The sequence below is a fragment of the Hemibagrus wyckioides genome, linkage group LG29 (genome assembly GCF_019097595.1).
Source record: "Hemibagrus wyckioides isolate EC202008001 linkage group LG29, SWU_Hwy_1.0, whole genome shotgun sequence".
In the NCBI taxonomy this organism is placed as follows: Eukaryota; Metazoa; Chordata; class Actinopteri; order Siluriformes; family Bagridae; genus Hemibagrus; species Hemibagrus wyckioides.
In genome coordinates this window covers 10,442,722-10,466,346 of record NC_080738.1, presented here as the reverse complement: position 1 = coordinate 10,466,346, position 23,625 = coordinate 10,442,722, and the positions used below count along the sequence as shown (strand labels likewise).

Here is a 23,625-nt window from a genome sequence, read left to right as displayed (position 1 = left end):
ATTCCATTTGTTTAACTGATTGAAAATGTCCCAGTCCCTCAACGTAAGCACTTTTAGGCACTTCCAGTACAATCTGACCCTCAAGCCCCAGCACTGCCAAGTTGCCACTGTTGGGCCCTTAACCCTCTCTGCTCCAGGGGCACTGTATCAAGGCTGAACCTGTGGTATGACCCCCCCCCCCAACCTCCAAGGATGGGATATGTGAAGAAAAAATTTCACTGTGCTGTAATGCATATGTGACAACTAAAGGCTATTGATATATGGTTGTTCATAACACAGGAAAATGGAAATGACTGGAGGCATTATGTTTTCTCATTAACAGGACAGGACAAGCAGCATTATTTTTTTAACACCAAATGAAGTCTTTATAGCTGTTTTGACATACAGGAAGTAACTTGTTTCGCAGACATTCCACAACATTATACAGAACTATCAAATGATGAAATTTGTATATAATAAAATGTAATTATTTCATTTGGAACTAGCGCTGACTTCTTGCTGCAATATAAGAGGGATAAAATAGTTTGGATTGTCAGTGATATAATTCATATAAGAAGAATATTCACAGTTTTTTTTCCTTAAACACTGATTGGTTGAATTTAGCAGTCAGATTGTACTGGAAGTGCCTAAAAGTCCTTACGTTGAGGCTTAATATGTAAAGGATTTATGAGGCAGCATCATTATCCACTGTACATCCATTCACCCAGGTTTATTGCTAAATTAACTCATTATTGGCTTTATTATTAAAACTGCACAGGTGGTGTGACGATAGAATCAGCTGATATTCTCTATAGGTATTCTTTCATGCTGTAAATACCATTTTCACCCTATAAATTTACTGACCAACACCAGGAAAGTCTTTAACCCGTGTAAGTCCATTAGGTAACACTGCTTTATAGAAGAAACACACCGTGTTACAGAAGCCTTTATTTGTTGCATATACATTACAGCACGGTGAAATTCTTACTTTGCATATCCCGACTGTGAGAGTGCAGGGTCAGTCATGGTACAGCAACCCTGGAGTGGAAAGGGTTAAGGGCCTTGCTCCGAGGCCCAATAGTGGCAGTTTTGCAGTGGTGGGGCTTGAACTCGGATCCTATGCTCAACAGTATGTAATAATGTAATAATGATGTATTATTAATTCTCAAAAGAGATTGTATGATTATGTACAAGGCTTTGAGCATTCAATTTAACCTAAAACTGTGTAGCAATTTAAACAAAAGGCAAGAGCAAGCCAGTGACAAGGGAATAAACCATGAAGAAACCAGACTCAGAACTGGATTACAGCAGAATGTGAGAGTATAAATCATTATTTTTCTACAAATGTCAGGTGATAAAATTGTATGACATGAACCAGAAGTAAGGAATTAATCTTGGTGTGTTTTCTAGGAGTGGGTTTAACTCTGCTGTGTGTTGATCCACAATGTGTGACTTAGATTTATTAAGCATTTCCGAGGAGTATAACGACAAAATCCAAGCCAAATAGCTGCGTTCATTACGACTTTTTCTGATCCAGATAAATGTGATTCAGATAAATGCTTTTTTTATCCTAATCCAGATAAGCCGATGCTTTTAAGTAGGACATAAACTGTGTTATTTGAAGGGATTGTCAGTGGCAAATATTTCAGAAACAGATAATTACATAGTTCCCTAAAGGTATAACAAGACAGTGACCATGATATGACCTGTGAAATGCTTCGAAATTAGAGAATGTGTTTGTACTCCGTAAGCTTTGTGTATAACCTTTGAATAGGTTTTGACTTGTCAGCGGTTTGTTAGCTCTGAAGGATACGCCTGGATGGTCCTGGATCTAAATGGATCTTTTATGCTTTGGGGTTGTGTGGCACTGGATTTTCACAACGACAGACTGAAGTAAACAACAATTCAAGATGCAAGACACATAGTCAGTCTAGAAAATGAAGATAAAAAGAGACAGGCTTCTACAACGATCCAAAATGTACCTCAAAATCCACTTTAATTAACTTAAAAAATGCAAGCTGTAGGGTTTGGGATGGTCTTTACAGCCTCTTGACCTTTTAAACATGCAAGACAGCTCAAGAATACCTCAGAGAGTGCTCTGCAAAGAGACAGTGTGTGAAAAATCATTAAAACAAGAATAGAAAGGCTCCTAGCTGGCTGCAAAAAAGCATTTGCAAGCTGCCAAAGGGGGTGTTACTAAGTCCTGAGTAAAATATGCAATTTGGCCAGGGGTGCCCAAACTTTTGCATACAACTGTACGTGTATCTGCGCTGCAGACATAAGGGGGTCTGCGAAATTTTTCTTACACATGAAGGGGTTTCAGGCTGTTGAGCAGAAGATCAAAGAAATCTTATCAGATATGATCTTACATCTATATCCGTGGCTAACATGTGCGTCTCTCACAGGTGTTATCGCCTGCAGATGCATTTCAGATTCGTGTGTGTATGTGTGTGTGTGTGTGTGTGTGTGTGTGCGTGTGTGTGTGTGTGTGTGTGCTGCTTAATGTTTGAGGGAGGTTATTTAATCCTACATTGAATCTTGCAGGCCATGAGAGCATGCAGGTCCTCACAAGCCCTGGGTTTGGTTTAATTTTTTGCTTCTCTACCACACACACACACACACACACACACAATCACATCAGTCCTTTCTTTTTATAAATCCCTCATAGCTTGTTGACCTGTTTCTACAGTGATGGGTGGAAACTCTCCGATCTCCACCCAGGTCAGATTTCAGATTTGTAGCTAGAGAAGATTTTAACCTCATGCTCTCACACTGTCTGATTTTTGTGTTGATGTAATGAAAATCGATCAATAAAAAGAATCAAATGGTTTCCTTTTTCCACAAACTGTGACTCTGTGAGATAGGTTGGTCTACAGTCATGCTTGTTTGTGTCTCAGCATGCCTTATTTCTATTGCTGTTCTTTATTCCTTTCAGCCATCTAGGACAATGTAACAAGGCATCCTTTACCAGGATTAACATTAAAATATGCAATGACCATAAATACTAGCATCTTTTTTCTGGATAAATCATTCCACTTACATTCTACTTAGCAGGTCATGGTCCTGATCCAGTTCTGTCTTTTAGTATTATAACATTTATGATATTGTAAAATGTATTGTAAATGACATATTTCACCTCCAGTCTATAAACAAAAGGATAGAGTCCTGGAGAATCTTCCTGATCTTCGCAGCAGAGGTGTGAATGAAATCTGACATATATATAGGTGATGACAGATTAAAGGAAAAAAACAACATGAAGTATCTTAACAAGCTGTTGGGACATGACAAGCCACCAGAGCAGCTTCAGTGTGTCTTGGCATAGATTCGACAAAAATCTCTGAAACTGTACTGGACAGATGAACACTGTTTTTCTTCTTCCCCCCCTAAGGGGACAAGTGAACCCAACACCATGCCAGCAAAATTTCCTCTCACAGCAAAAAGAGAACCAGCAGTTTGTCCATTTGTCACACTGCTGTACGTGATGACCTGGATATAATCTCTATTACATAACCGTTGTATGTAATATTCATTCATTTATGCATGCTTTTCCATAAACAGATTTAGGTAGAATAAATGAAATGGTTCCTTGGTCATTTTAGTCTCACAGACAACGAGGGTTAACATTTTGGTCTTAAACAACAGGCTGCTTTATTTTATTTGGCTTGAGATCACAGCTTATCATATCTGACCATCAGATGACCGAAAGACAGTACAAAAAGGTCTTTAGCTTGCGTAACCGTAGTAACAAGAACCCAATATGAAGGTCTTTTATCCCAGTAGTGCAACAGACTCTAACCTTCGTTTGATGTTTGGGAACAAGAAAATAATTAGCAATATCCTTTATACAGAATGGCGTTAATGCAAAAATGTTTAAGTTCCACTTGCACCATAAAATAATCAGTTTTGACATTAAAATGGTGAGAGAGAGAGAGAGAGAGAGAGAGAGAAAGAGAGAGACAGAGAGAGAGAGAGAGAGAGAGAGAGAGAGAATCAAAGATGCAGTATTTCCATTATAAATTAAATTGTACTTGAATAAAAGGAAACACTTGCTCTTGCACAATCCTGCATTGATTCTTGAATAAATACTTACTTAAATATGGAATAATGATGAGCTACTGTAAGGCATGTACTAGTCACAAACTAATGAGCAACTAACCCTAACTACAACACGAGTCTCATGAATTCGTATGAGAATAACAACCACCATAAGTACATGTTCAGTTCTTGTATGCGTGGGAAGTGGTGAAGTAGTAGCTCAGTGGTTAAAATTTTGGTCTCCTAACAGAAAGGTTGTGGGTTCGAGTCCGACTGCTGGACCCTTGAGCAAAGCCCTTAACCCTCACTTGTTCTGTTACGGAAATGAGATAAGTAGCTTTGGAATAGGATGTCTGCCAGTTCAAAGGTTTTAAATGTTAATAGCATCTGATAAATAAATGTTACTGTAAGAACAGAGCCCTGGGCCTGAGCCTCCCAGAGCATGTACTATCACAACAGTGAGATCTGAAGGGAAATGGATAGATGCATATTTCTTCATAAGAAGGATCAGTATAAATAGTGAAAGTGATCCAGCACCATTCAAATGATGTTGGTGTTTATTAATACGTGAACTAACACGCATGTAATTAAGGGAAGATTTAATGCTCAGATTTAATAACCATTAATCCAGTATTACCTTCGGGTATTACTTTTTTTTTTTTTTTTGAGGAACTGAGTCGGAAAACTGAAATTGCTGACGGTTTTGACATTTTGACTTATTATCTAATTTGTCTACCTGTTGATCTATCTGTGACTAATTTCTAATAGCTGAAGTGAAAAGATACCATACAGACTCCAGTGCCCTCAGGGTATGTGTTTTCAGGTTGATCTTGTCTTACGTTCCATACTTTTACATGGGGGAAAAAAGGGAATTTTTGTGACGTAAGGAACACTGCCCAGTTCTTAGGCTATTTGGGGTTTAGGTTGTTTACTGTACCAAGTATCCAAATAATATTTTGTAAGTTTTTTTGTAGTTTTGACATAAATGAGAATCAAGGTCAAAAAGATTTTACTGGCTGTGTAATATATCTGTATGACGTCACTGATATTGACTGTTTTTCTCTCTAGGTTAAGGAAATAACTGACCAGCATATTTCATTCTTTCCATTCTTTTCTCCAAGATGTTCAGAGCTCCACTCATCACCGTCTGTGTTGGTATGCACTTTTACATCTTTGTCTAAATATCTATGTTTGGGATAAGGATCAAATTGTTTAAATATCAATTTAATGTCAATACTTATTCAATTAAATTTTATTTTATTTGTATAGTACTTTTAACAGTGGACATTGTCTCGAAGCAGCTTTACAGAACATAATAATGTTAGATGTTAAAATCATCCCTAATGAGCAAGCCTAAGGCGAATGTAGCAAGGAAAAACTCCCTTAGATGGTTTGAGGAAGGAACCTTGACTCAAAAGGGAAAACATCCTCATCTGAGTGACACCAATACTTATATATAGCGCTACGATATAATAAATGTTAACATTTATCTTCTTCTCCTAGGATTCCTTCTTATTTTTAGCAGCAAGGCTAAGCCAAATGGAAAAGACAAGAAAGTGAAACAAGGTACACAAATAAAGCAATACTTTGTTTGTTGTTTTATAGATATAATTTTTAATGATGGCTTTTTAAAAGTCTGTGTCATTGTGCTTCATGTCTGTATTTCCCTAGTTGTGCCAGATATAGAATGCAATGTGCGTGCAGGGAAGGTCAACTTCCCAGAATTCATTGTTCGGTGTCCCTCCAGTTGCCGTGAGACCAAGGAAAAGGTTTATGGGACAGGTGTCTTTGCCTCCATATCCAGCATCTGCAATGCTGCTATTCACAAGTAGGAATGAACACAGCTCTCAAATTCTTACAAATCAGCCACAGTGTGTTGCTTATTTAGCTGAATGGCTTTGTAATAATTCCATAATGCCAAATATTTAGCTCTTGTCAACATAATGTTGAAATCTGATCGTTGCCCTCCAGTGGGGTGATTACGAATTCTGGAGGGAAGGTGATTGTAAAGAAGATGGCAGGACAAGAGCAGTATAAAGGCAGTTTTGCATATGGCATCCGCTCACTGTCGCTTCCCACCTGGAGAGAGTCTTTCACTGTCTCAGGTAACATTTCCAGAGCTTAAAAAGCACAACAAAACTTTATTCAGGATGCATTTCTGTCTAGTATTTTCAAGCTTCTGATTGCATTTCAGTGGGCAAACCAAAAAAAGGTGTGATCTACCCATCTACCTTGGAATATACTGCTACAAAATCTTCCACAGTGATAACAAGTAAGTGTTTTATCATCTTATGCAACAAAGATAATGTTTAAACATTTTTCATGCTTCCTTTCCACACTGTCTTAACTTGTTAGTCGTACTGAACAACCCATAGTATGAACACAGTATGTTTGACAGATATTATAGTTATATTGAAACTTTGCAAAAGTTTCCTTGCCACTGTCACCTCTGGCTAGTCTAAAGAAATGCAGAAGAGAGGATTGTAAGGTTTCTTACATTTTACAGTGAAAGAGTCTTTAGTGCAAAAGTCTGGAAGTGGAATTAGTGGCAGTACTGGCAGTACAGTATCCCAAATGACACCAGAGTATATTTGAACGTTGTACAGAGAGACTAATGCCTAAGCGTAGGTTCATAAACCTTTGCCTCAGGCTGCGTTGGTCTGACATTGGAATGCAGTTAAACACTACTGTTACTGTACAAGTTGTTTTTTCCCCTCTCGTCCATCTGTCCCTCTAAAGGTCAGACAGCAGCTCCGGAGCCAACGACAACCACACTCGCGCCAACCACTACGACCACGATGGCACCTCCAACCACTTTTACCACAACTACGACCACCACTGCCACCACCAAGCCACAGGAAAGATATAAAGGTACAGATATAGGTAGGCGTTTTGTCTCTCTTTTTAATAAAGGTGGAGCGGTAAACTGTATAATACCGATACAACTCAATATCGCAATGGCTTTTACTTAAAAAATCCAAAAAGGATCATCGTAAATGATACAGGATCACTCTTAATCTGCCCTGGTGGTTCCCATATCTATATCTTTATGCTACCCCTACACTTCTTTTCACACCCCTTAACACATACATGACTTCAAACGTCCTAAAGTGACTTCTAACCTCAAAATACAAAGTATTTATAACATTCCTATTCACACAGATCGTTAAATCATTTAATGATTGTGGATCTTTTTCCTGAAAGTAACAGCAAACCTTGATTGATTTTTTATTGAGGTATAGTACACTGCAACTTCTCAACCCTTTAAAATGATCATTCTTTTAAAAGCTTCTCTTGTGCCTGCATGTGAGATGCATGCGCTGGCATGGCTATCTTTGGCCATATCATCAGGCCCTTGAGATGATCATTTTAACCTCATTTATATTTTATATATTTAGATCAGCCTCTTTCTCTGTCTCTCTTTCTGTCAATCTAAAGTATCACTTTCTTTTAATCCAGGCAACAATCACCCATACCTGGCCTCAGTGGCTGCAGAAGCTGGTGCACGTAAGTCCAATAGCCATGATGATTAGATTCAGTAGAGATTTTAGTTCTATTAATATATCTGCAGTTGAACTAATGCCATGCAATGGATTGGCATTTATTCTGGGTTAACTGCCCCAGCCGGTATCCTGTGTTTTCTGAGAATGGCTCCATTTCCACCGTCAGCCTGACCAGGATATACCAGTTACAAACTATGAGGGGTGATAGTGGCTCAGTGGTTAAGACTAGTGACTGGAAGGTCTGGAGTTCAAATCCCAATGCTGTAAATAAATGTTTACAATCATATATCTACTCCCTGTAAATGTCCATCAGCAATTAGGCTCAAACTCATTTTCTGGTTTGATTTGGTCAACCTAGGTCCACTAAGTTTGGCTATCATTTTTGTCCCGTTTGTTTGCCTATAACACTGTAAATAATGGAGTTTGTTAAAGGCTAGTTAATATTCAGGACTTCAATATACACTATGGGAGTGTGGTATTTTAACAAAAGTCGTCCCCTTATATTACTATTGCAATCTCCATCTACACTTTTCAGTCACACTAGTGCTGAAAAAGTTAGTCTTTTTCTTAAAATGTTTGCATCCAATGTTGCCTGAATGCTCATGTTAAACTACATGAATCATTCTGTCTCAACATTGGCTATAGGACAGATACAGAATGTCCAAGCAAAGGCTCTTTCTCAAGGTAAGTAGATTCATTCAATCACTGAATGAGTGTCCTGTTTAAATCACATCATCATCACCCTAAACTCTGAATGTTACATTTCTCCAAAGCATTCAGAGGTGGCTCGGCTTTTGCAGGTAGATTCTCACCTCGTATCAATCCAGGTAAAAGACATTCTCTCTCATTTTCTTGTAGGGATTTTTTGTAATTTTAAGGATTACTTAAAACATAAATCAAACTATATTAATTACAGAAGATAAAAAGAGATGGTATTATATCTCTACAACCCAAGATTGTAGTCTATAACAGTATCACCCAGTGAAAGAAATGTTAGACCTTATGTAAAGCTAAAACATGGAATTTGCGTCTAATTTGGTGTGTTCATGTTCAGCATTGGATTTCTTTGTCATGTCACAATCAACAGTGGTGGTTAATGGCTCATATACTATAAAAGTAGACAGTGTTTTAATAATTTACAGTTTTCATTAGTATTTTGTTTTAAAACTAGCATACTAGCGGCAATATTTTCATTAAAAAATGTAGTTTTTTTCTCCACACAAATGTTTATATCTTCAAAGGAAATGATGATATTAAATCCATTTCTGTTCTCGGAGATGCTCCAAGTACTTGTTCATAAGCATCTAAAATTCGAAGATGTTATCTTCAACCACTCTTTAAGGTTATCCAAATAGAAGTAAAAACCTTTTATACTGAAAGCTAACAGAGTCCTGACTCATTTTATATCAGACTTGCAGCGATATAATAAATTATTTGTTCATACTGAATGAACATCTGATATAAGTTGATTTCCATTCCACCAGCAGAGTGAACACCAGGGTACTGGTAAAAAGGGTTAAGAGTTTCCTTAATTATTAGCATTGTGGTTAAAGTATTACTATTACTGCTCTCTTTACAGTGTTTGTCTTTTCTGTGTCTTGCTAACTCATTACATCCTGTTACACTGCCAACAGCATACTGCATGTTTACTATATTTATTATATTTATATTTATGGTGAGTTGGATCTACCACTTTGCAGTTCATTCATATATACTTTTAAGCCCCTCTCAATCCTTCCTGTGTGTGTGTGCCCTCTGAAGCAAGTTTTTGACACCTGTCCAAATCATCCCACAAAACCACACAGAGGAAGCATTAAATAGCAACTCACATAGACTACCATAATGCTCCAGATTCACCGTGAGCCTGACCAGGATAAGCTGCTTGCTGAATTTGAGAGGTTTATTGGCTCAGTGGTTAAGACACTGAACTACTGATCAGTTGGTCACAAGTTCAGGTTCCAGCACTGCCAAGCTGCTACTGCTGGGCCCTTGAACAAACACTCAGTTTATAATATAGCTTGCTCTGGATAAGTATACCTGCCCAAAGCTGTAAATGAACAGGTACTCCAGCCATACATCTGCTCTCTGTTATACACACCAGCCACTGGGCTTGAATTCCTTTTCTGGAAGTTTCTACCTCGTTTGATTTGTCAACCAGGTTTTGTTATCATTTTTGTCCATGTGTTATATACACTATATTGCCAAAAGTTTTGGGACACCCCTCCAAATCATTGAATTCAGGTGTTGTTTTTCCGGAGTTGTTCTTGGCCCCTTAGTTCCAGTGAAAGTAACTCTTAATGCTTCAGCCTACCAAGACATTTTGGACAATTTCATGCTCCGAACATTGTGGGAACAGTTTGGGGATGATCCCTTCTTGTTCCAACATGACTGGCCTGCACCTCAACCCGATAGAACACCTTTGGGATGAATTAGAGCGGAGACTGTTAGCCAGGCCAAAACTGGGATGTCTGCCTTTACATGCACATGAATGTAATATGGAGTTGTCCCGCCCTTTGCAGATCTAACAGCTTCAACTCTTCTGGGAAGGCTTTCCACAAGGTTTAGAATTGTGTTTATGGCAACACCTGAATTCAACAACTGAATTCAATGATTTGGAGGGGTGTCCCAAAACATTTGGCAATATAGTGTACTTTAGTACTTTCATAACTTTTGGCAATATAGTGTACTTCAGTACTTTCATACAATATAGTGTACTTCAGTACTTTCATACAATATAATGTACTTCAGTACTTTCATACCACATCACTACTTACCTGTAACACTGTAAATGATAGAGTATGTTAAAGGCAAGTTATTGACACATATTGACCTAGTTTTTGACGATCTCTACAAATCGTCTTTCAAAACTGAAGGAGGAAGCAACAAAAGGCCACTCCCAGGCTATAACTCAGGTTGTTGAAATTGTAATGTGGAAATCATGACTAGAGGACTTTATTGGTTCACTTTTAACAGTGAGGTGATTTTTTCTTCAAAAGTGGTTTGGAAGCTTGGCTAATTAGCCAAACAAATTAGCTAAAATTAGCTTTCTGTTTGGTATCATCAGGATTCAGGTGCGCACTCTCCTTTACTATAATCAGAGCATAGATGTGTATTGTCTATGAAGATGTACACACATACTGTTTATGTATACTCACAAGTCACAGTAAGCATGCACAGTACCTTTGATCCAAAGCCCCCTTTGTTTAACACATTGTTTTGTTTTGTCCGTAGGTCCACACAGACCAGGGTCAGGTCCCAATATTAGGAGACAGCCATCAGCTCCTGCTAACTCAGGTTTGCAACTTCAAACACGTACACAAACGTTACTTGTTGCCTTATCAATTATCAATGTTTTTGAACATGTTTCTTTTAGGTTTTTTGTACAATACTGGGAATAAATTAGGGGAAAAACATGTGTAGCATCAAAGTGTAGTCCAATCTCAGACTCTTAATGTGTTTTAATAAAAACAAATGATCTTGTGTGATGAAGAAGTTACTGTAGGTTACAGTAAGCCTGGATTTGTGTTAGTATCAGCGGTAAGACAAATACATTTGTGTGTGTGCATGATTAGTGTGATTCAGATCAGCTATATTCATTTAGATCGAGATTTTATGTATTTAAGTTAAAACCATTTGTCAATTCACTTATATTTACATATTTATTAGATCTTCTAATTTGAGTATTTAGCTTGAACCCAGTTCTTCAAGTTGAACCAAAAATGTTTTTGACTGGCATTCTTGTCTCAGTTTCCCAAATGCTTTGGAAAGCCTTTCCATTTGTCAGTTGTTTTTATGCTATAATGTTTTTAAAAATCTCAGCCCCTATTAGTTTCAGTACTATTTCAGAATAATTCTAGTTACTGATTATTATAATTATAATAATTACTGAATACTTTACTTTACTAACATGATTAAGCTAGAAATTGAAGCAGTTAAAATGGTTGTGTGCTCTCTTAGCATGCAAGTATCATATGATTAAATGAAATTAGCATTAGCAGGAAATGTGACTCATCACAGTCTCAGGATTGATACAGAAGTATCTTCTCTTACCCTGTCATGACTTGCATTAACTGTCACGGCTGGCCTGGAATGTCTGTGTGATATGTCCTGTTTTCATTCTCTATTTCCATTCATTTTAAAAGCTAGAGAATGAAAACAGTGAGGCACTGAGGCTTGCACTCAGCATCTGTCCCACATGTCTGCTACTGCTACTGCGCCTTCAGAAAAAAAAAATAAAAAATAAAAAATAAAAACAGCTGCTGCACAGCCCTGAATTTCCCTTTTTATCTCTTTTTCTGTCCTCTTCTCTCTTCTCGCTTCCTTCTGCTTTGGACTGTCGTGCAGCTTTCAGTCGGGTCCAGCCGGAGAGGAACCAGCATACTGTCCACACCAATCCTGGTAAGCATTTGCAGCCCTGAGTGTGTGACTGCTGTATATCAAACAGCACATATTGTATATTCAAATATCCATGGGTGTCTAAAAAGACTAGATACAGCTGAACTATTTACAAACAGTATGTACAGGGTTATAAATCATTCCTTTAACACCTTGTACAAAGGCTTTTCTTGCTGTAAATTAGTCCTGGACTAGACTCCTGACCTCTCAGTTGGATTCCCATCCTTAGCTGAAACACTGCTCAATATTAAAACATTTATGTGAATTTCAATTAACTTTAAAATGCACATTAAATTATAATGATATATAATATAATTAGGAAAATAAGATCTAGCTTTTTAAGGTTTGAACCATTGGATTGAATTTCCCCCATATAGAAGCATGTCTCATTCATTTGCAGTTACTTTGATTTTTGGTGTAAATCCAGGGCCGCTAGCACTATGCCTTTACCATTGCTAGGGTTAGGATTTTTATGCATTTAAAGGCAAGCGCTTATGGTAAATCCTCAACAACTGATAGGGATTTCAGGAGAGCTGAGAAAATGCAAATGATGTAAGTTTTAAGTTTACTGTTTGCACCATAACGTCGACATAAGAATGTAAAGCATGTGCGTTATGCCAAAAAAACATTTGTGTGGTATATATGCTTAATCTGCATTGACCTTGGAGCGTCTCTTCAGGAACGGTACATAAATTAAAACAGCTACTTACTCAAGGAAATTAACCGGTGTCCAACAGTATCCGTAGCCCATTTTAGATTTAGCGGTTTCAACCACACTCGGTTGGAAATGCACCAGCAACCAGCGGTTCTCCAGATTCATGCTTTCAGAAAATAGCTGCAAACTTTTACAGAAAGTATATAAACTGAGAGACATGCAAGAATCTGTGCATCTGTAAAGCATGCTGGGAAAGCTTTTTTAAGCTGACACAACTGTTTAAAGATTCCCCACGTCCTTAGCCATGGCAATACCAAGCCCTGTCCAAGCAGCTCAGATCTGTTCTCATGAGCCCAGTGGCACTGAAACTATCTGTAGCACTAAGCTGAGGGCCTCAGAATTGGGATGGCGCCAATGAAGCTCAGTATTTTAGTGTACAGTCAACACATGAACAATTTACTAATCTGCCTTTGGACAGACTTCCTTGACTGCTGTTGTTTTAAGGCTCACCAATATGTACACCGTAGAGGGATCAGAAGGGTCAGTTTGGGTTTGTTATCTTGCCTGATTGGATGTTATGGGGCTGAGTTGGTATAAGAGACATTGTTACAGATCAGTCTGGTTCATTGGGTTTGCAGCTGAGGAATGTGTTATATTGTGGCTTTAGCTTTGAAATGTTACCAAATTCTCATGAAAATTTCCATGTTGAATTGATTACATTTGCCTTGGGATTTTTATGGAAGGGCTGAATTTTATAGGTCAACAATTGGAACTAACCGGGTTTCTACTACTAGAAATATATAGTGATTTAGATGTATTAAGCAATTATTAACTGCACTACATTCAGGATAGTGTATATTACATCCTAAATATATTGCGTATTGTACAAAGTATGTTTATGTAATTGGTGATTATCAAACATGGAAATCCTGTGGACTGGTTTTATGGATATTTCATGGGGAGCCATGTTAATCCGATTATCCTGCATTGGTATACTTCATGAATGTGACTGTCAGTTTATATGACGTTCCCTATAGTACCCATGGATTCCAATGGGAATTTTCCTTAAGGGCGTCAGTTACTTGTAAAGCGGCCTGGAGTTAAACCATAAAAGAGCCAAAGAAGCAATATAACAGATGAGTTTTCCCATAAAATGTTTACAGGTCTGTTTACTAATTTGTGTATTCTTAACCAAGAGAGCTCAAATCATGTTGTTCAAATCCAAGGTCAGAGACTTCTCATTTTAGTATGTGGTATTATATTTGGGTTTTAGGTTTTAGCATTAATCACACAAGAACTGTAAATACATCGTGAGTATCTCTACAATCTCTCCATTCAGCGCTTGCTCGGAGAAAATTGACACATCCTGCCCACGCTCAACCCGATTGGTTTCCTGGTCCAAGGAGACCAACAGGTATCTTGCATGGTGCTTGAGATTTCTCACTTTCTTTATACAGCACATCTCTGAATGTCATTCAGTAACAATATGTCATACTGAGAATGTCAGGAAGAGATACTCTCTAGTTGCAGATTATGATGTTATCTCTCTGTGTTCAGATATTAGTAACTCTGAGCCAGACACGGGCTATACGTGGAGCAACAGGGACAGTGTTGATTCACCAGGTAGGAGCCTGTGTTATTCCATAACCTTTACCTATACAGATGTATCTGTTGCTCATTTGGACTATCATGGTGTAAGTATATATAGTCAAGATGTCTTAAAATTGCTCTGCCAATGTGCTGCCCATATTTCCAAGCTGTATGCATGCACATATGCTGCTTCTATATAACATGAGACTTATTATTGGGCTTATTGATGAGCTATGTAATAGGAGCAGGTAAGGAAATGGATTTGAAATCCATTTTTCTAGTGATTTTCTACTGATTGTCCCACATCTTACACCGTTTTGTCCACTTATTGTGAGACATGTTTTAATGTTAAAAAATCTTTCATTTTACATTGACTATTTGATTTCTATTTCTCTGCCTGTAATGCATAAAACTGTTTGACTGTTGGAAATTTGGAAATAAAGAATGACATCTGTAAGCTCAAAGATGTTAAAAACAAAAAAGATGTGGAAAAAAATATGGTGATGGTAATTTTCTGTTGCTGACTTGATGACTAGCTAGTATTAGCACATCAGAATGGCGCATAATTAAATGTTAGTTAAAGCAGCCTCATAATCAGTGGTCATAATGAATAGTCAACAGAATTAGTATAAGAATTAAATTACTGAATACTACTTATGTAAAATGTTGTAGTTGCCCTATTCTTTTTTGACATAACCTGCCTTCTACTGTGCCTCATTGAAAATCCAATTCAGTTTTAATTTTTTAAAAATGAAGCCTTTAGCCATTTTTGTAACCGTCTTGATCCTCTTGAGGTTTATGCAGAGACACGTTTCCTGACAGACAGGAACAGCAACGTTTAACTGCATCATCACTCCAATAACTGCTACAGGTGTCAGAGTGACTGGGTGGGATTAACCTGCTGTAAAGTAGTGGAACTAGCCTACTGTAAATGAAATGGGAGGCAATAACCTGGTAAAAAAAAAGTGAATGGGAGGGAATAACCAGCAGAAAAACAGTGAACAGGTGGGACTTAACTACTGAAAAAAGCAGATGGACAGGACAGAGCTTTTGAAAAAGTAAATAAGAGGCATTGACCTGATGAATGGGTGGAGCTGAGTTTTGTACTGTGAATGGATGGAGCTATCCTATTGTAGAGTGAGTGGGTGGGGCTATCCTGATGTAGAGTGAATGGGTGGGGCTAACCTGCTGTAGAGTGAATGGATGGGGCTAACTTGCTAGTGGGTGGGGCTAACCTCCTGTAAAGTGAATGGGTGGGGCTAATCTGTTGTAGATTGAATAGGTGGGGCTAACCTCCTGTAAAGTGAATGGGTGGGGCTATTCTGCTATAAAGTGAATAGGTGGGGCTATTCTGCTATAAAATGAATGGGTGGGGCTATTCTGCTATAAAGTGAATGAGTGGGGCTATTCTGTTATAAAGTAAATGGGTGGGGCTATTCTGCTATAAAGTGAATGGGTGGGGCTATTCTGTTATAAAGTGAATGGGTGGGGCTATTCTGTTATAAAGTGAATGAGTGGGGCTATTCTGTTATAAAGTAAATGGGTGGGGCTATTCTGCTATAAAGTGAATGGGTGGGGCTATTCTGTTATAAAGTGAATGGGTGGGGCTATTCTGCTATAAAGTGAATGGGTGAGGCTATTCTGCTATAAAGTGAATGGGTGGGGCTATTCTGCTATAAAGTGAATGGGTGGGGCTATTCTGCTATAAAGTGAATGAGTGGGGCTATTCTGCTATAAAGTGAATGGGTGAGGCTATTCTGCTATAAAGTGAATGAGTGGGGCTATTCTGCTATAAAGTGAATGGGTGGGGCTATTCTGCTATAAAGTGAATGGGTGGGGCTATTCTGCTATAAAGTGAATGGGTGGGGCTATTCTGCTATAAAGTGAATGGGTGGGGCTATTCTGCTATAAAGTGAATGGGTGGGGCTATTCTGCTATAAAGTGAATGAGTGGGGCTATTCTGCTATAAAGTGAATGGGTGAGGCTATTCTGCTATAAAGTGAATGAGTGGGGCTATTCTGCTATAAAGTGAATGGGTGAGGCTATTCTGCTATAAAGTGAATGAGTGGGGCTATTCTGCTATAAAGTGAATGGGTGGGGCTATTCTGCTATAAAGTGAATGGGTGGGGCTATTCTGTTATAAAGTGAATGGGTGGGGCTATTCTGCTATAAAGTGAATGGGTGGGGCTATTCTGCTATAAAGTGAATGGGTGAGGCTATTCTGCTATAAAGTGAATGGGTGGGGCTATTCTGCTATAAAGTGAATGGGTGGGGCTATTCTGCTATAAAGTGAATGGGTGAGGCTATTCTGCTATAAAGTGAATGAGTGGGGCTATTCTGCTATAAAGTGAATGGGTGAGGCTATTCTGCTATAAAGTGAATGGGTGGGGCTATTCTGCTATAAAGTGAATGGGTGGGGCTATTCTGCTATAAAGTGAATGGGTGGGGCTATTCTGCTATAAAGTGAATGGGTGGGGCTATTCTGCTATAAAGTGAATGGGTGGGGCTATTCTGCTATAAAGTGAATGGGTGAGGCTATTCTGCTATAAAGTGAATGGGTGGGGCTATTCTGCTATAAAGTGAATGGGTGGGGCTATTCTGCTATAAAGTGAATGGGTGGGGCTATTCTGCTATAAAGTGAATGGGTGGGGCTATTCTGCTATAAAGTGAATGGGTGGGGCTATTCTGCTATAAAGTGAATGGGTGGGGCTATTCTGCTATAAAGTGAATGGGTGGGGCTATTCTGCTATAAAGTGAATGGGTGAGGCTATTCTGCTATAAAGTGAATGGGTGAGGCTATTCTGCTATAAAGTGAATGGGTGGGGCTATTCTGCTATAAAGTGAATGGGTGGGGCTATTCTGTTATAAAGTGAATGGGTGGGGCTATTCTGCTATAAAGTGAATGGGTGGGGCTATTCTGCTATAAAGTGAATGAGTGGGGCTATTCTGCTATAAAGTGAATGGGTGGGGCTATTCTGCTATAAAGTGAATGAGTGGGGCTATTCTGCTATAAAGTGAATGGGTGAGGCTATTCTGCTATAAAGTGAATGAGTGGGGCTATTCTGCTATAAAGTGAATGGGTGGGGCTATTCTGCTATAAAGTGAATGGGTGGGGCTATTCTGTTATAAAGTGAATGGGTGGGGCTATTCTGCTATAAAGTGAATGGGTGGGGCTATTCTGCTATAAAGTGAATGGGTGAGGCTATTCTGCTATAAAGTGAATGGGTGGGGCTATTCTGCTATAAAGTGAATGGGTGGGGCTATTCTGCTATAAAGTGAATGGGTGAGGCTATTCTGCTATAAAGTGAATGGGTGGGGCTATTCTGCTATAAAGTGAATGGGTGGGGCTATTCTGCTATAAAGTGAATGGGTGAGGCTATTCTGCTATAAAGTGAATGGGTGAGGCTATTCTGCTATAAAGTGAATGGGTGGGGCTATTCTGCTATAAAGTGAATGGGTGGGGCTATTCTGTTATAAAGTGAATGGGTGGGGCTATTCTGCTATAAAGTGAATCGGTGGGGCTATTCTGCTATAAAGTGAATGAGTGGGGCTATTCTGCTATAAAGTGAATGGGTGGGGCTATTCTGCTATAAAGTGAATGGGTGAGGCTATTCTGCTATAAAGTGAATGGGTGGGGCTATTCTGCTATAAAGTGAATGGGTGGGGCTATTCTGCTATAAAGTGAATGGGTGAGGCTATTCTGCTATAAAGTGAATGGGTGGGGCTATTCTGCTATAAAGTGAATGGGTGGGGCTATTCTGCTATAAAGTGAATGGGTGAGGCTATTCTGCTATAAAGTGAATGGGTGAGGCTATTCTGCTATAAAGTGAATGGGTGGGGCTATTCTGCTATAAAGTGAATGGGTGGGGCTATTCTGTTATAAAGTGAATGGGTGGGGCTATTCTGCTATAAAGTGAATCGGTGGGGCTATTCTGCTATAAAGTGAATGAGTGGGGCTATTCTGTTATAAAGTGAATGGGTGAGGCTATTCTGCTATAAAGTGAATGGGTGAGGCTATTCTGTTATAAAGTGAATGGGTGGGGCTAACCTCTGGTAAATTGAATGGGCAGGGCTAACCTGTTGTAGAGTAAATGTTTTTGCAGCTTACAAATCAATCTTACAGCCCAGGGAGAGAGTGGTACACTTTGAAACATGTTTAATGATGTTGTTTAGTAATTATTAAGTTGAGTTTAGATCACAGTACACCAGGCTGAATTCACTGTGTCTGAAATACCTGGCTCTTTCCTTACAGCTCCAGACCTAAGAGCAGATATTTCAGAGTATGAGCGCTGGTATTATAACTACGGACCGACTTGTAAGTGATCTCTCATAATAAAATTAAGAAAATGTTCAAAAATCATAATATTGAAAGTGTTGAATATCTTACGGCATACACATTTATTTATCATGAAATCTATAATGGATTGATGGTGTTTGAGCATACGACTCCCATGAACTGAAAATGTCCGAATGAGGTACATTTTTGCACAGGTTTAAACATATCCTGTCAACATAAAAACAGCATTTATTTTGAATCTTTGATCCAGTGTTTTCTTTGATACTGACTTTAAATTAAATGGTGCATAAACACCCACCCAGCCATATCTTCATTTTGATCTGCTTATTTCTAGCACTGATTGCTTAGCACTTAGTAAACACACTATAAATAATAAACAAACCGTAAATGCACTGTGGCACCAAACGGCATTGGTAAGTCCTCTTGGTGTTTAGCTCGTCTAAATTAAAGGGCGTGATGTACAGCCTTTGCGATACTGCCAAGCCATCTAAGCTACAAGGATCTGGGTTTTGGAATGGTAAACACTGGTGCTGTTTTGTTGCACACGCCCCTGCACATCATCTGTTAAATGTGCAATAGCAGAGAAATAGACGTCTTGTTTCCATTCAAGAAACAAGATCAGGAGCGTGTAACCCCTGGCAGTTTTTTTTTTGCCTTTCTTATGCTTGCATTTCTATTCTCAGCTCCTCGTCCAGCAGATACAGAGAGTGCTCCCAGGAACCTCCCCGAAACCCCCCACACGAGAGGTACGCAATTGTGTCACCATAACGTACAAAACTTGCTTTATTACACATGTACAACTTGCCTAGCCTTGCGTATTAGTCTCTGGAGTACGATTCACAAACCAGTTCAGAAATCGGTGTGCCTCCGGAAGTCTGGAGAAACAGGTGTGGTTTGTTTTATACGTCATCGATTCAAAACGTGAGTGCTACTGTGTTTTCTGTGTTTAATCAAATTCTGCTTCAATATTTCACATTATAACATTCACATATCCTGAGTCCTCAGTAACAGGTCACTTTCCAAAGATGTGATCTGATCAACTGTGGTCAAAATATTCACTAGATTCTCCTTTTCCATAGATACAGCATTTCATTTTTTACTGATATACACGTTATTTGCTGAAGAGCAAAGAGATGATAGTACAGAAATGAGTCATGTTGTGATCTCTGTGCTACCATATTGTACAATTTTTAAGCAGGGGTGGAAAATATACTGAGGAATTATATGTAAGAGAGAGCACTGCCAAACTTGTACACAATTTTAAGCGCAGTTATTCAATATCAGTGATCAGTACACTGTGAACATGACAGTAAAATTAGCATTATGTGTAATGTATAGCAACTTATGTATACCATTGAAAGGTGCATTATGGGAAGTGTAGATTCTTGTGTGGGCATGACATGAGTTAGATCAAAAAAGTTGCTAGTTTTAAATGCATTTATCTGATGAGATTAAATAATATTGTCATGTGATGACTAACTTTTTATTACATATCCAAAATTATTAGAAGCAACTACACCATTTTGCCAAAAAAAATATACTCAGCTTTTAGCAGCTAAGTTTGCTAGTCATATCCATGTTTGCAGTTTGATCAGAATATATCTAAATGAATGCTGTAATGCTTAAGTATGAAAAGAATGAGAGTTTCTCTAGGATTTTACATTGTGATGATAAGTATTGACTCAGTAAAATGTATTTGTATTTGGGTTTTCGTCCAGTCCAGCTAGTGGACTCTTTCCTCCCCATACTGCAGCATCCATCTTAAAGAAGCAATGGGTTTATCATGCCAGGTCGTAGTGATATATTTTTTTATAGGAATCAGTGAATGAGTGAATTTATTTGACATTTGTAAACCCGTATCAGTGTGCAATTTCTTGACATCTGTCTCAGTATTCAAAATTGGGAACAGGAGTGAGGGGCAAAATCAGACACAGTGATGGTGTTTAGTCTTTCAGCTCTTCTGACTATATGCTGTTATAGTGTATTAAGGCATCGGATAAAATAATATGTGCTGTGTATATTAAGAAACCATTTAAAGTCCCAATATCACACTATCATGAGAGCTTTTATTGAGATCTCAGTGATTTTGCTATCGCTTGAATGCTCGGTGCCATGTTGTGATCTGTGTGATGTTAATGTCACAGTGGAGCCGGTGGAAGTGTGGAAGCCAGAAGGGAACCCTTTTGATTTAGGTGAGCCAGTTCGCTTGGTTTGCTTTCTTTTTCTCGCTCACTTACTGCAACCTTTTCCTTCTGGAAACACCAGAGCTGATACCAGGGATTTACTAGGTTTACCTTGCAAGCTGAGATGTAATTATAACTGATTATATTATATGAACAGGTTGAGTTGCTCCTCTAATGTGATTAGATGACCTTAACTGGCCTCAAGACAGTCTGCATTTGTTTTAACACGTCTCTCATCCTCTTTAGACTCCTCACCCAGAATTCCAGCTGTTCAGGGAGACTCAAGTAGGTTTACTCTTACCTCTAAATTCCTTCATCACATGCATAGTTGCACAGAATGTGTTTGATGCTGACCTTTAGTTACAAGAGCAATAAAATATTGAATACTGCAAAGAGACACCAATGAATTCTTGGATAATTGGAACATTTCTTTTTAAAGTTATGTATTATTGAAACAGCATGTAGTATGAAACACTCTGAAAGCCAAAAAATCCATCCATCCAACCCCACCCACCCAACCACCCATCTATCTATCTATCTATCTATCTATCTATCTATCTATCTATCTATCTATCTATCTATCTATCTATCTATCTATCTATCTATCTATCTATCCATCCATCCATCCATCCATCCATCCAATCATCCAATCATCCATCCAATCATCCATCCATCTGACACAGATACATGCATTGGGGCTTTTTGCTATAATTATACATTCAAGGTAATCTTAAGTTAAAAATGTAATTGTACATTTTGAAATGTACCCTCAGGTGTATGAATATGCATGTATCTTTCACTGCAGACTGTAAAGTTGACATTGCCTTCCTCATGGATGGCAGCTGGAGCATCGGAAAGCGTCGTTTTAAGATCCAGAAAGATTTCCTGGCTGAGGTTTCCCAAGTCATGAATGTAGGCATGAATGGCCCAATGATGGGGATCATCCAGTACGGGTAAGCCACCGTCATTTTCTCTAGAAAGATAGTGGCAAAAGAACAGAACATACAGTATACGAGTTCATTTTCCTTTCCGGTTCACAAGGGATGAGCCAGTGACAGAGTTCGGTTTGCGCCAGTTCTCCAGCTCTAAAGACCTCAAACCTGCCATTGACAAGATTACTCAGAAAGGCGGATTTTCCAATGTGGGTGAGTGAAACACATGTCTGATTCTAAATTTAATAAACCACACTAGTTCTGATGTCACATAGCAAACAACAGAGCGACAAAAAAGCAAGTACGTAGAGGAATACACTGTAAAACCGTGTCAATAACACACAATAAACTCTTGAATAATTATTTACCAAGTAAACGTCCACATAGTTGACTTGATAGTAGATGGTGTTTTAATTGATTATATAACAAATTGAAGAATTTAACAAATAATCATCTTTTTGACATCCACCCAAAATGCATATTTATCAACATAATTGTACAGCTCATACAGTGAGATTATTTTGTAGATATTTTACTCATCCCCTCTGAAATTGATTCCTGGCTATGGTGCTGCTAATTATTCCAAATTTACAACACAGTCTCTCTACCTTTGCAATTTCTTCTAATTTCTTTAACCTCTAATGAGTACAAGACTTAATCATGCAACTGCTGCCTTGTGTTATGAGGTTTTTACACAAATAAGCTGTCATGGTCCTCTTGGATTTGAATATGAGAGCTAGCTATTTCCAGTGGGTTAGTTCCTCATTTCAGCCGCTGAATCAGTTCAGCCACAATTCATCTACTCTTAAACTCAACAGGGATTAGATACTTAAGCACTGCATTGCATTCTTGGACCTAAACAAGGAACATGAGCAGTGGATTATTTAAAATCGGTGAAACATTAGTCTCTCTCTCTCTCTCTCCCCAACATAACCTGTGTTGTCATGATTGTGAAAAAGCCACAATTATCACTTGGATTTCAGTGACACTGCCCATATCTACATATGCAAGGTTGACATTAAATCTAAAATTGAAATGAACTGTTAAGTAAATTACAGGGCTGCCACTACACACTGGTGATTTTGTTTCTGTTGACCGAACGCGGATTTTTCCACTTAGTTAGGTTACGTCTGACATTGTGTTTCAGACATTCAGACATGCCTGTGTCTCACCTTCATGTAAGCCAATTGTGCGATAGTTTCTCCTGCTATGACCTGTATATACCCGCTCTAGACTATTAAGAAACTCTATGCCCTGTAGATTAGACCATTCACAGTGTTGTTTGTTCTTATAAACTAATGCGCTCTTCTGCTGTTGCACTTCTACACAACACTTGTCTATTACCAAAGGGCTCATAAATAAAGCCAGTTACTAATATTGTTCCTAATATCCGTTGACCTTATAAGTGTCATAAGAATATGCTTGGTACTAGGAGTCTATGCGTGAACAAGGTGCCAGCCTATAACAGGGTACGATTACACACACTCAATTTAGAGATTTAGAGAAACAGTATTGATTTGGAGAATTTGAAAACTCCACACACAAAGGGTGGAGGCAGGAATTGAACCCCAAACCATGATGGTCTGAGGCAAACTAACCACTAAGCCACTGTCCATCCCCAGTAGATGGATTGGCTACTCTAAATTACCCCTAGGTGCAAATGTTTGTGTGAATGCATGTGCATGATGTCCTGTGATGGACTGGTATCCCATTCAGAGTATCTTCCTGCCTCATCATCATAGGATAGGCTCATCAGCTGATCATAATAGTGGCTACTGAAGATGAAGATATTAGACATATCCTCTAAATGAAAGAAGATTTCTCACAAACCTTTCATTACTTCAGAATCTTCTCTAATTCTAATTTCTTACTGTGAAATATAATATTTTTATAGTATGTTCCCTCTCTGTTTGAGTTCATTTTTCCAGAGCTATGGACCTTTAAAAAACACACACAAAGAAACAAACACAAGAACCTCCATACTGTGACCAGATTTGAAACAGAAGGTCTGTGTATTCTGTATGAAACTATATTGACTGGGACTTTGCTGCCTCCT

The 23,625-nt window shown here is 38.5% G+C and overlaps 1 protein-coding gene across 12 annotated transcripts in view; it reads left to right on the top strand.

The window, feature by feature from the left end:
- Positions 1–23,625, top strand: part of vit (vitrin) — a 30,928-nt gene that overhangs the window by 2,998 nt on the left and 4,305 nt on the right. Inside the window, exons 2-20 of one of the 12 annotated variants that reach the window (XM_058384848.1) lie at positions 5,083–5,169; positions 5,518–5,580; positions 5,686–5,842; positions 5,986–6,119; positions 6,209–6,286; positions 6,754–6,885; positions 7,474–7,521; positions 8,163–8,201; positions 8,291–8,344; positions 10,749–10,811; positions 11,862–11,915; positions 13,907–13,981; positions 14,125–14,190; positions 18,410–18,472; positions 19,138–19,200; positions 20,599–20,646; positions 20,884–20,922; positions 21,443–21,590; positions 21,679–21,782. In XM_058384848.1, the coding sequence (XP_058240831.1) occupies positions 5,136–5,169; positions 5,518–5,580; positions 5,686–5,842; positions 5,986–6,119; positions 6,209–6,286; positions 6,754–6,885; positions 7,474–7,521; positions 8,163–8,201; positions 8,291–8,344; positions 10,749–10,811; positions 11,862–11,915; positions 13,907–13,981; positions 14,125–14,190; positions 18,410–18,472; positions 19,138–19,200; positions 20,599–20,646; positions 20,884–20,922; positions 21,443–21,590; positions 21,679–21,782 (1,462 nt within the window). In that variant the 5' untranslated portion in view covers positions 5,083–5,135. Of the gene's footprint in view, positions 1–5,082; positions 5,170–5,517; positions 5,581–5,685; positions 5,843–5,985; positions 6,120–6,208; positions 6,287–6,753; positions 6,898–7,473; positions 7,522–8,162; positions 8,202–8,290; positions 8,345–10,748; positions 10,812–11,861; positions 11,916–13,906; positions 13,982–14,124; positions 14,191–18,409; positions 18,473–19,137; positions 19,201–20,598; positions 20,647–20,883; positions 20,923–21,442; positions 21,591–21,678; positions 21,783–23,625 lie in introns of all 12 variants that reach the window. The other 11 variants (XM_058384847.1, XM_058384850.1, XM_058384851.1 and 8 more) reach the window with 11 other exon arrangements.